Source organism: the organism of the source record quoted next, unplaced genomic scaffold (genome assembly GCF_019419815.1).
Source record: "Pyrus x bretschneideri cultivar Hongxiangsu unplaced genomic scaffold, Pyrus_bretschneideri_v1 Contig6, whole genome shotgun sequence".
Taxonomy (NCBI): domain Eukaryota; kingdom Viridiplantae; phylum Streptophyta; class Magnoliopsida; order Rosales; family Rosaceae; genus Pyrus; species Pyrus x bretschneideri.
Genome location: NW_025999798.1, coordinates 5,497,208 through 5,510,840, shown reverse-complemented (window position 1 = coordinate 5,510,840; position 13,633 = coordinate 5,497,208). Strand labels below are relative to the sequence as shown.

Genomic DNA, 13,633 nt, shown 5'->3' with positions numbered 1-13,633 from the left:
TAACCCAAAATACATATTTCTTATATATATTGATGTAAATACGATAAAATGTACAAAGTGTCAATGAAAATAAGAAATGCTAAGGCTTTCAAAATATAACTCTTCATAAATTCTATGTCACCTCACAGTTTAATGTCAATTTTCATGTCAATAATATAAAACATTGTATCAAATGGGTAATGCTAGAGAAGTCAAATTTTTTTAACAAAATGATGTGGTTGTAGATTATTGGATACTTATTTAAGTATCGATTAACGTGCTAGTTTCTTATTGGTGACATATCATTTGATAGAAAAAAATTAGTTTCTCTAGCATTATCCGTGCCAAAAACATGGGTTGATTTTCACACTTTTTGAAATCTTCCACACACTCTTTATTTATGACATTCAAATTTAATATTTCAAATGAAAATAACAAACAAAATTAACCTGAATGTGTGGTAGAAAAAAAAATGAAAAAAAAAAAGGCGTTTATAATTGTAACCCAAAATACATATTTTTATATATAGATATTTACATATGCAAGTGGCCCTCTACAAAGTAGTGGAGAGAAGTGTGGCATTTGCACCCCATCATGAATTCAAACATTGTTGGCTTTCTAATCTAACATCTAATTTAACAAATTTATCATTTGACCAAAAAAAAATATAGATATTTATGTATGATAGAATTTGTGAAAATACGACAAACTGTAGAGGGTGTCAAAGTGCCAATCAAATCAACAAATAGGGTGCGATTTTTACATTTTTTTTTTTTAGTTTTTCACATACCCTTTATTTATGACATTCAAATTTAACAATTCAAACAAAAACAACAAATAAAATTAAGCAAAATATGTGGTAAGAGAAAAAATATATGCGTTTATCATGCCTTTATATTCAACCTCCTCCAGATGAAATTCCCATGATTTTTGTTTTATATTAAAAACTTTGACCAAAAGTTTAAGAAACATATCTAAAAATATTCAATACTTGGACAAATTAAACAAAAAAAAAAAAAGGGCAATAAAACAAAACTAAAAAGGATAAAAGGTGGCCCCAAAACGCGTTTCATACCATATTATACACAAAGGAAAATGACCTAATGCAAATGAGATTAGATTAGATTAGATTATTAGAGTGGTTCTAATGCCTAGAGTGCCCTTAGAGATTCCAAGACAGGGAATTAAAAGTTAATTAACCCTTGTTATGGTAACAAACTAAAGAAAAAAAAACATATCCCCATTTATTGGTAATTATAGCCAAAAACAACCTTAATAAGGGATTAAGGGTCAAATTAATCTGTATAATTAAGCAGTAAAAACACCGAGATAATCAGATAACTAGCATTTGCATACACACTTTGTGTGTATGAACACATTTTTTTAGAAAATGAGAAAGATAGAGAGAGAGAACATGGGGGGGGGGGTGGGAGGTTTCTTTTTTAATATTGGAGCTATTTTAACATCACCTGTAGGTGAGGGCTTCAATAAAAACAATAAAATTTGGATCTATGAAATTACATTATTGCCCGTCGTTTTTTTTTGTGATAGAAGACTAAATAGTTATTTCACCCTCTTTTAGTTGACAATGAAAATTTCATTAATTAATAGAGAATTATAGAAATAAACCCCGCCACTCTCCATAATAACCCACCCAAAAAGCCCTCAAACCCCCTCTCTCTCTCTCCTCTCCTCCCCTAATTGTTTTAGGTAGAGAGAGATAAGAGCAAGCTTAACACCCCTCTCCTCTCTTCTAAACGCCGTTTAGGGGGGGACCTTTCGCCTCCGAAAAACGCCGTTTACTTTCAAAGTAAAGCGCCATCAAGTCACGTGCGTTTCAAATATTCTCTCTTATTTTTCATCCGTTTTTGTTATTTATGGTCATGGCCTTGGAGCAGCAGGTGGTCCTGAGCCCCGTTGACGGCGACGCTAACGGCGCTGACGCCCGCCAACCCACGTCCGGTGACGACTCCAGCAAGGCGCCGAGGCTGCCACGCTGGACGCGGCAGGAGATTCTCGTGCTGATAAACGGTAAGCGGTACGCGGAGAGCCGGGGCGGGGGCCGGACTCCGAGGTCGGACTTCGGGTCGGGTCAGTCAGAGCCCAAATGGGCGGCGGTGTCGAACTACTGCAAGAAGCACGGGGTGAACCGGGAGCCGGTCCAGTGCAGGAAGCGGTGGAGCAATTTGGCGGGGGACTTCAAGAAGATCAGGGAGTGGGAGGCGCAGAGGAAGGACGAAACGGAGTCCTTTTGGGTGATGAGGAACGACCTAAGGAGAGAGAGGAAGCTGCCGGGGTTTTTCGATAAGGAGGTTTACGATATAATGGAGGCGGTTCCAGGTACTCCGACTACGCTGGCGTTACCGGGTCCGAACCGGGTGGAGTCCGAGGAGTTGAAGGAGGAGGGGATGGCGGAGGAGGCTGAGAACTTGTTCGATAGCATACAGAGACCGACTGAGGACGGGTTATTTTTGGATGACGAGTCCGGTCGGAGCCCCGAAAAGGAAGTCCGGTTCAAGGAGGATCCGGTGATTTCAGCTCCCTTGCCAATATCAGGTATATTCAAATATAATTTGACTCTTTTTGGATAAAAAGATTTGATTTTTGGGGTGGAAGCTTCAAAATTTGGTACCTTTGGCTGCGTTTTTGTTGGGTTTTGATTAATGTCTTTGGGTTTTTGTTGCATTTTCGAACTCTCTCTTTCTTCCATTCACCCGTCTCGTGTTTTCTAGCCGTTAGATTGATATCAAGGACGAATCAAGAAACAGTTTTTGTTTTCTAGATTTATTCACTGCCTCTTTATATCTTGGGTTGAAGAAAAAAAATGGATATTTTAGTGGTGAAGCATGACCATTATGTCTGATATGCTTAAAAGTTAGATACAGTTCGTGGTGGGGTGGGGTGGGGTGAAAAAAATTCAAAGAGATTGTCTTTTTATGAATGTTTTTGGCTATTGAGAATTACTTGGGGTATTAGGCAGACAGCGTTACTGATATTTCAAATCTTGTTTTGTTGGTGTGTTATTGCTAACAGAGAAGGTGTACAAACCAATGCCACAAGGACATCAAGGACAAGGTAATTCTGTTTGCCTCAACCCTTTCTTGTACTACTCTTTGTTACCGTGAAAAAGAAACTAATACTTGAGCTGCAAACAAAAATTCGTGTCGGGAGTTAATTTCATGAACATGTCCAGGTTGAAAATGAAAGAATCTTCTCATCTGACTGAAAACTACTTAAGAAATTTCGTTAGCTTTTGTCCGAGTAGGATTCATCTCCTTTCTAGCCTTGTCCAGCTTCTCCTTATTTACCGTTGTGAATGACTGCTTAAACATCCTCTATGGATTAAATCCGAGATGTAATGTACATGTACTGCCGATTTGATGTTTTGCCGATTTGCTGTGTCAACTTGGCCCATCACAATTTCTTGTTTGTGTGGTGAACATGCTCGACAAGATTCTTCAAACTTGAAGGGTGAAAATGTGAAATGCATAGTTATTCTGTCCCCGTCTGCTTTGTAGCTTTTCTTTTACTTTCTGTTGTATATGTTCTCGTTTAAGCTTACCATCAAGAACCTGTTAGTTTATTGTGCCAGGGATACAGTTTATCGCCCCCTTTGAATTTAGTTGAGACGATTGGTTGAACAAGGACTTAGTTTAATTAACATTGGTAAATATGTCTGCCGAACTTAAGGGTTAATGCATTTTTAAACGGGAACGGATCAAAGTTTAAGCAAGATCAATTTTTTTGCCTAATGTTTGAGTTGGACGATTTGTAGGCAGTAACTCTTTATACGTGGTCACTGATTTCTATTGTCTACAGGTGCAGCAGACCCAAAACACCCAGCTTCAATCCCAGAGTTTGGATCTACCTCTCAAGACCGGAAGCGGAAGCGTTTTGCAACGGAAGGAGAGGAGGAAGCATCCGATCTGCAGAATCAGTTGGTTGATGTCATGGAAAGGAATAGCAAAGTGCTGGCTGACTACCTCCACGCTCAGAATTCCCATTCTCAACTCGACCGGGAGCAGAGGAAAGAGCATTCCGATAACGTGGTTGCTGTTCTTAACAAGCTTGCAGATGCATTCATGCGAATCGCCGAGAAATTGTAGCGCAGAAATCAGTGTATATAGAGAGAGAAGTCCTCTTCAAGAAACCCCCATAGATGTTAGCGGAGGCTGAGAAAATGGTGGAAAAATTTATATGGTGGGATGGCGGCGTCCAGTAGAGCATTTACACCTGTCATTCTACATTTTCTTTTAATTTTCTCCTATTTTTATTTTTGGTGTGTCACTTTGTGGCATTTTTTCCCCATTTATATTTCATAGGGTCCATACACACAAGGGTTTAGAAATTTCAAAGGAGTTAGCACAATGTTTTAAGGTTTAATGTTTTTCTTTCATATAAATGTCCAGCTCTTATGATATTTTCCTATCAAAGGAATAAACTCTCAATAATGCCTTGTGGTTATATTCCGCCCGTTACCAATCTCAATACGAGATGAATTTTCCATCCAAATTTCTTCCACTTCATACCAATATGCACATCACCTGCATATGCAAACAGCACACGAAAAAAATCTTACAGAATTTGGATGTAAGGTTTGATTTGAACTGAAATCAGTGACGAAGCAACAGACACCAACGCAGTGACATTTATATTTGAAAAAAAAAAAATGAAAAAACATCAAACGAACCAAATTCTTACACATTCATAACACCAGTCGGATAACCCATCATTCCGCGAAGCTTAAGTCGTGAGGCTACATGATTGCGTGGTTTCAAGTATGAGAGGACGAAAAATCCAGCACATCAAGAATCAGACTCATCGGATACTGTTTTTTTCCGATACTTCCGACCAGATTTCTGTACACAAGCACTTGCAACTGGTGCGCTTGGTTGCGAACCTTCTTCCTCAACCGCATTAACATCACTTTGGACTTCAACGGCTGCAATGCCAACGGGGATGCCTGCTCGTTTTAAGGACTCCGTTTTGTCATCTTCCTTGTCTAGCTTCATTCTGTTGCTATCATTAACTGCATTGTCATCTCCTCTCTTCTTCTTCGAACTAAAGGTCACAGACACGGGAAGTTTAGGTGAAGAATCCTCTGTCTCTGACCTTGACTCTGAATTTGAACTCTCATCCGGAGTAAGGTACTCTGTACAAGCCTGGGCGTTGGCAACTTCATCGACTTTGGCTGTTGTATCGAAGCTATAACATGTATACTTTGAAGGATTCACCAAATAATCAGGTACCCCACGGTATTTTGGGCGCTTACTTTTTGCTTTCATAGAGAAAGGGCTTGGACCTGAAACCATTCCATTCACATCAGACTGAACTTCTGCTTCTTTAGAATGACTATGAGCTACAAAAGCAGGATCAAACCTGACACGTTTCTGCACCTTCGTATCTGAGGTATGGCCTTTCCTTTTCAATATAGACTTTGGCCGGCCACCGTCTTCAGGTGATTCTACAGTCTGTTTCTTGACTGGTAAAGCAGTAGCCAGGGTAGAATTTGACTTTCGAGCTTCAGCATCATCTTCTTTCAGCCGAAGTTTAGCAGCCAGGAAATTGGCACGCGGATCTTTGCTGCTACCATGAAGCACATTTTGAGAATTTAAAAAGGGCCCATGATTGGCAATCTCATCCATGTACAAACGCTCGCTAACGCCTTCTGTTCCCGCCGCCACTTTGTCATATTCATCTTCCTCTTCCTGCACCCAATGGGAAACAAATTAGATGACCATAATAATTAATATCAACGATTCAGTCTTTACTATAACCAACAGCAACAAGTTAACTTTACAACTAAAGAACATAAATTGGATAGTTTCTTGAATCAATTAGCCGAAAAAGTACTAAAATTTCGACTTATTGTGCCAATTGGGACCAAGATCGAGTATTTGTAAGCAAACATTAATTCTTCTTCAAATCAGTCAAAAAAAGTACTAAAATTTCAGCTTATAATTCTAATTAGAACACAATAAGTACTAAAATTCCTATGAATTCAATTGGGGTTATCAATTCACATGAACAATGCGTGTAAATGTGTGACAATTACTTCTTCTTCTTCTAGCTTAATTTCTAACGAATTATCTGGAAAATAAAAATATTTACCTCGAAATCCAGAGTGGGGTCCTTGCCGATCGATGCTTTGATCCCCCATTCGTCCTCCAGAAACGACGACGAGCACGGCGTTTGGTCTCTGTTGGATGAGGTACCGGCGTCCTTGCCCCGCTTCCATTCTCTGCGCTCCACCGCGTCGCCGGTAACGGACCAGGGCGAGGATTGCTGTACTTTCGGGAACGACGAGGTCGACGAAGGGATCGATCCAAAAACCTTGTCCGCGCGAACTCTGAAGCTGTCGCCCATCGATTGTTGTCTAAGGATTCGATTGCGTGTGTGCTGCTGTGTAAGAATTTCACTGATTCGGGAGGCTTTTATGCAAAAGCCAGAGTTACCGATATCAAATAGGCAAAGCACCGCCTTGTGATTTTCTTTTTTTTTTTTCAAGTTTCCTAATCTGTTTTGGTTTGGGCCAGATATATGGGACATCTAGTCCATCTAATGGGCCGAAGGTTTAAAATTGATACACGAACAGTTAGTGGGTCCCACTAGGATAGTTGATACATCGAGCAGGTTTCATTGCCACGTTGCATAGCGTTCAACTCATTATTGGATCGAAACATTACGGTGACGGTAAAACCATTCATAAAATTACTTTCTATGAGAAGGTCTAATTTTTGGATTAGATTGAAATCAATATTCTATTTTCAATATAAAAAATTGCATAATGAAATTCTCTTTTCCAATTTCGTTACATATCTTTTTGAAAATTTCAAAATCCATTCCTAACAATTCAAAAGTTCAAATGTGAAAACATACACAAAAAGCCAAATGAAACTATCGCGTACTCGTACTCACATGTTATTTTTTATGGAACAACTAATTTATGTCATTTTCGATCATCATATCCTTTTTATTTTTGTTAAATCAGATAGTAATTAGTTCAAACTTGAAACCATAATACATTTAGAAAAAAATGACGCTAGTTAGGCAAAATAGGGGAGCACATTTGCTCTAGGAAACGAGTATGGGCAGTAGAAATGCTTCATGATGATGAAGAATTGAAGATGAAGCATTACTCCATCCATCGATGTTGAGGGTGGCTATACCAAAGCGATTCAAAGAAAATGAGGTTAAATGCATGGATCGCATCATGCCATATAGACACTAAATTAGGGTTCACAGAACATCATGTGGCACAGAAGGCCAGCACAGAAAACTAGTTTAGGGGTTCACAGAATACCATAACATCCACTAAACAAAGCTGAGCACATAACAGAAGATCCAAATTTCGAACTGTCTTTCAAAAGAAGCTAGCTAGTTTCTTTCTACCCAAGCAACCTTAGAGTGACTAGCTAGCCTTCACTTGGTTTGAGCGGTTCTAGGCCCTGCGCGGCAGCAGTTCCAGGAGAGCTTTCTCACACTCTCTAGCTTTCTTCTGGTCTCCTTTGCACTATCCAAGTCCGGCTTTAGTAGGGAAGCGCATGACTTGATGATATGTTGAAGCTAACGCTTGCAGCGCAGCCAACCCTCCGCATCCAAAGATGTCGTACGCATAAAGATTGTCCATCACCATAAATTCAACCATGACCGTGCGGTCTCTGGGGCTGTCACCAGCTGTGATAGGGAGGGTGATTGTCCCAATAGGTTCGAGCTTTTCGCCATAGTTGCCCGCATAAGCTTGTTTAGACAGGTTCCGGGTGAGTCCCAACTTCTGCTCCAGAGTGGAAATGTAGAGAAGATTGAGCTTAAAGCCACTGGTGACAAAGATCTTGTCCAGTTTAGTGTTTGCCACCGTCATGGAAACAACGAGTGGATCGTTGTGGGGGACTTCAAGTCCCTTTAGATCCTCATCGGAAAAGGATATGCCATCTCTTTCTCCAGAACGCTTAGAGTTCGACATGATCACATGCTTCTTGAATGAAAAACACCGAAGATTAAACAAAAAAAGAAACCATATGTCTAGAGGAAAAGAAAAACTTAATCAAATAGAAATAAATCAAATTAATGACAGAGCCATGAATCAGGTATTTCTTTTGACAACGATAAAAGACGTCTAACCTCTCCCTCCAGGGACAGAGCCATGATTGAATCACAATAAGAGGCGTGATATATGTTGATATTTATTATTGGGGTTCTTATAAAATTAGATTTATTAATTGAATGAAAATTAGTAGTGGTGTATTTTGATGGAAAGATGCGTCTCTCTAAACATGAAATTCAAATGAAGAGTTACAGTTTTGACTCTTCATTAATAGTCACATGTTTTCCCAATAGACTTTCATATTTACATAATCATACATAGAGTGCACTAAATATTAGAATGTCTCGTTGAGTCCACCTGAGAGAGTATTCAACAAAATTATGGTTCACTGAAGCCTTGTGATTTGGTGCTACTATTACAAGAATATGATCGTTGTATCCTAAGAGAGAGACAATAGCTAATCAATCATGAGCACCATAGTGAGGTGTAAACTTGGCTTAAGGACAAAATGTTTAACATTTGCCTCTCACAATTTTCAGGTTTTTCTAATTCATTTCATGATTTAGTTGCATGAATTATATTGATTAATATAGCAATTAAACTCTATCTCGATCTTAATATATACGTCATTCGAAAGAAGTGAAATATATGCATTCTTCCATGAGAAAACACAAATATTTTATATACACACACATAAAACTAATTAATAGGAGCAAAGTTTCATAACCATGGTTGCAGTTAAATATTTATCATGAGAAAAATTACAATAAAGTCGAAGGAAAGTCGAAGGCTTTTTTCACACCCTTCGTCAAGACTGCTGTTTTGAAGAATGGAGGAAAATTTGGCTCTCAGGGTTCCTCTGACAAGCGGCAGCCTACAGTGTGACGGGACACTACCATTAGTGTGCTTTATAAATGACTCACAACGCGAGGAAGCCCTAAACTTTGGCACAGGCCAGCCGTGTGTAGGGCTCCGGTTCATGATAGAAATCCGACAGAACGAGGCCGCACATATAGGGCGTTTTGATACATGCAGGATAAAGTAAAGACCCGCATGAGGGAATAAATTTAAGAAAAAATAATAAAAATGATTTGAAAATTTTAAGTTTTAACGTAAAGATAAAATAAGGGGTAAAATGAATAATACCAAGATTGATTTTTAATGTAAAAATTTGATTTTTTGTTAAAATGATTAGTACTAAAAATTTTTCGTTAAAATTCTCTAAATTTTATTCATATATTTCTTACCGGTTCTGGTACATTTAAAATTTGTCAAAACAGCCCATAGGCCTTGTTCCTTCGATTTATTTCCTACCGGGCTTTTTGTGTTTTTATATGTTACAGAGTTGTGCACAGTATTTGCCATCGATATGTGAACATTTTAAATGAACTAAGAAGTTGAACATACTTGTATCCCTCATCTAGAGGAGAGATTTTTCTGTGCATTTGAAATACGGATCGGTGCACCACGTGTTACAATACAAGCGGTCGACCCATATTCCAAGAACATAGGACAATCTCACCCCTTGGAGAGATGAACTCATTCTCCTATTTCATATAGATCAATCATCTCTCGACACATGGTTTAGGAGTTTGAGCGTGAACATGTGGCAAGAGAGGATTGGTCCATGTCAAAACGGAATCAGCTCATCTCCGAATGAGGAGAAGAAGTTACATGGCACGAATTGACCCACACGGCGGTGTCGCATGTCAATGAATTGAAAGCATGTGAAAGTTTTTGTTCATATGTCTTTATTTCATTGCTATGAAACATCACTATAGCGATGAACACATGTCATGTAAGTTGTTCTCCTAAGTGAGGGATGCAAGTATTATTCTTTGAATATTAGCAGCTTTCCAATTGTTGTTGGCAATATAACCAGAAAAAAATTCACACATCTTATGGATCTTGAAAGAAGGGAATTGGATACACAGTTACTGTACAATTAATGAATTTTTGAAGAAAATGAGTGTTTAATAAAAAATTTATCTAGTCTCGTTCATACAATTTGGGTGAGTCAACACATATAAGTGGAAAACCATACATTACTAGACCAAATAGTCGTTAGAAAATTGTTGGTTCCTTGGAGATAGGAGTCCCTGTTGCAACTTTCTTCAAAACCGCAGCAAAATTGACAGTAAAATAATCAAACCTAAAAGAGTTACAGACGCCCGTGCATCGTTCTGAGTCTCCTGCCTCCTCACTTGCTCCAGCTGGCGCCGGGGCTTATAGTACTCTCTAGCTTGCAGCTGATCCCCTCTGACTTGCCCTATTCCGGCTTCCGTTGGGAAGCGGAGGAGGAGGTGGTAAGTTGACGGTACTGCCCTTAGGGCGTTTAACCCCGGAATTCCAAATATGATGTTGTAACCTAAACAAAAAGAATCATCCAGCACGGAAAAATCCGCCATCACAGTGCTGGATTTGGGCGCAATCCCAGCAGTGACCGGGAGAGTTATGATCCCCAGAGGTGTGGCATTTGCCCCGAACGCGGCCACGATATTGTTTGCTCGGCGGCATTGAACAATGTCTCTCTCGCTGAGCCCCATCCGCTTTAGAACGGAAAGGAAAATAATGTTGACTGAAGCGCCGGTGTCGATCAGTATCTTATCCACTCTGGTGTTTGCCACCAACATCTGGACGACAAGTTCGTCGTTGTGGGGGACTTCGATGGGTCGTATTAAGTCCTCGTCGGAGAAGGTTATAGCCGAACGTGCCGGTTTGCCGGTACGTGATTCGCCTACGTCCTTTGCATGCATGAAGTTGAAGAAGGATAAAAGTTGCAAGATGATTATTACATGGGAAGAGAGAAGAGCTGAATTATTGGTTTAGTTGAAGAAGGATAAAACTATCGCCTACGTCCTTCATGTTTGCTTGCATGGGAAGAGAGAAGAGCTGAATGGTCTGGTCTCTGCGAATTGCTAAGGTATACGGGCAGGGAGGGACATTTTATAGGTTGCAGATTATTGCAGTCCGAATCCTAATTGGCGTGGAATTCCCAAACATTGAAGGAAAATGGGAAAGGTAGACTGGGCCTCGTTCCACTGCAGCCCAAAACTCATAACCTATTAGGCCCAAGAAATTCAAAGTCCAAATTTAACTAGGAGTAAGGAAGATACAAAACTTATAATTCTAATAGATTTATTTATTTAAACAATGTTTGAGTTTGATTACTATAACATTATTGTAGCGGCATTGATGCATTCATTTTTAATAATTTTGGTACCTTATCATAGTACATTTATTTTCTATTTTCTCTTGGGCCCATTTTTCTATAGGAAGATTTGTATGTAACACTCAACAATAGTACTCACTCGCAAGTGGTCATTTACCACAGTGGTGGAAAGGAGTTGAGCTCTTACATGACGGCACGGGCTTGAACCCGTCAGTAGCTAATCTAATATATCGTTTGACAAAAAAGAAAATAATAGCACTCACTCCTATTAGTTCAAATTTTCCATCCTACCAGATTTATAAGCATCAAACTCAAATTTTTGGAACACCAAAATACCTTACAATGAATGAGCAAAACAATGCTCGGAAAGGAACGTGTCAACTAGCAACAAGAATGTCAACTCAATAAAAGTTAGAAACCGGCATATCATGCACATTAATTTTACACAAATCATGTAAAATGTGATTATTTTATGCACAATTATTGGTTTAGGGGGAACTTTTTGGTGCACAAATGTTGACAAAATTTGGAAACTCTTAAGAAATGTGGGAGGAGAGAATACGACCTCCAACACCTTTACCAAACCGTAATAGGGTTTTGGTTTTGGAGTTATGCAAAGAGACTCATGTGGGAAAATTGAATAACGACAATAAGACTGCATTGGTTCGGCCTCTCAAATCGCCTCAGAACAAAAATGTGGGCCGTCGTTATTTCCTTGCTGAGATATGAAATAGACTTCAGATGGGCCTAGCTCTTGCTCTATCTATTGTCCATGAAAGACAAGTTTTGGGATTCTTTAGGAGCCGATAGCGACTAGGGTCAATATTAAAGGGGCTCAAACAAAGTTCATTTGCCCATTTCTTCTTCTTCTTTAAGGAAATTTCTTCTATGTTGCGAAGTATTGAATGATACGGAAATAAACGAGACTAAGAATAGAGAATCAAAATATTTGTAAACATAAAATCTTACGGTTAAAACACTTGTAGCGTTGAAGCCACACCACTTCGTTTTAGACAAAAAATGTATTTTTCTTTTTATACCATTAGCTAAATGGATGTTGAATTACAATCATTTTCTTTTACTAAATGACGGATTGATATGGGGTCGTTAAACCATTGATAATATCGGTAGATAACATTTTAATGGTGTAACGTTTCAATATTGTTATCGATATAGACGTTAGACATTATCGATACCACATTCATCTCGCATAGAGCATTTTAGTAATTTTGTGACAACTAGACATGTTTACTTTATTTAGAGAAGTACCACTAAGAACTAGTTGGTTTTAACATACTAACTGATCCTTCAATAACAAGAAACATTCATTTGGTAATTGGTGTTTTGTAACTTGTTTAAGGTAGGTAAAACCAAAAATATATTTAGGGTTTGTTTGGAGGTGTACTTTTAAAATGATTAAAATTATTTTTAGAGAAAATATTTTTGGGCTGTAAAAGATTTTGAAGTGCTTCCTTCGTACAAAAAACACATAACTGGTATTTCTTGCATGAAACATTTAAGTACTTTTTCAAAATTCATTTGAATTTTTACTAAGGACTGATTATAAAATCATTTTTCACAAAAAACGCTTTTAGCATTTTAAAAATACTTTCTAAATGAGCCAGTAATCAAAATATCATCATCTCAAAAAAGATATGCAACGAGATAGAGGCAGCAGCAAATCGAAATATTACAGGCTGATTAAGCGGGGATTAATAGTTTAAGGATTGAAAGCAACTTGTTGATCATATTCTTTTCATATACAAGAGAAGAAAAGCAACACAATGTTTCACTTTAGTTCTTCGTTCATATGGCATGTCCTAATCTGTCGGTGCTTTAGCTAAACCCTTTCCTTTTTCTTTTCCTTATTTTTCTCCTTCCTTCTCCTTTCTTTTGTTTCTTATTCCAACTTATGATGATGCATCGATCCCTTGCCTTTTTCAGTGTAAGTTCCTTGGCGATCTTGGTTGTCACATAATGCATCACACGTGTTTTGATTTAAATTATGTATCATCCTTGAGAGATTTTTAAGTTATTTGGAACACGAGGTGATATGCCACATGTCATTGTACAATTGCAAGTGAAGAGATAAGAACAAAAAATTTCTCCACTTATATAATCATATACGGTGTACCTCTATATTCTGGACACATTGAAAAATCTTTTGTTCCAAAGTCCCAACCAAAACAACATAGTTTATCGATCATTGCAACATGTGTGTGTGTGTGTGTGTATTCCTTTGTTCTCCGAGCAAATTTTGCTATAAATCGATGCCAATTTTGCATACAACTCATGACCAAAGATTAAGAAACTTGCAATTCAACTGGTTAAGAGTTTATTCCTATATCCATAGCATTTCGGTCGAATTTTTCCTGTCAAATGTTGTTTGTATAAAACATAAATAGTGAAAATGGGAAAACTGGATTGAATGATAGACA

The 13,633-nt window shown here is 38.3% G+C and overlaps 2 protein-coding genes across 2 annotated transcripts; one reads left to right on the top strand and one right to left on the bottom strand.

Moving 5' to 3' along the window:
• The first annotated feature begins 1,840 nt into the window (after positions 1-1,840).
• On the top strand, positions 1,841-4,443 carry LOC103967253 (trihelix transcription factor ASR3). Its single transcript, XM_009380532.3, has 3 exons — positions 1,841-2,535; positions 3,013-3,054; positions 3,799-4,443. The coding sequence occupies exons 1-3, from the start codon at positions 1,857-1,859 to the stop codon at positions 4,083-4,085; spliced, it is 1,008 nt and encodes a 335-aa protein (XP_009378807.1). The 5' UTR covers positions 1,841-1,856; the 3' UTR covers positions 4,086-4,443.
• A 166-nt stretch (positions 4,444-4,609) lies between these two features.
• On the bottom strand, positions 4,610-6,469 carry LOC103967254. The gene is made up of 2 exons (XM_009380533.3): positions 6,091-6,469; positions 4,610-5,687 (listed from the first exon to the last, which is right to left on the bottom strand). The coding sequence occupies exons 1-2, from the start codon at positions 6,343-6,345 to the stop codon at positions 4,785-4,787; spliced, it is 1,158 nt and encodes a 385-aa protein (XP_009378808.1). The 5' UTR covers positions 6,346-6,469; the 3' UTR covers positions 4,610-4,784.
• Positions 6,470-13,633: the final 7,164 nt, after the last annotated feature.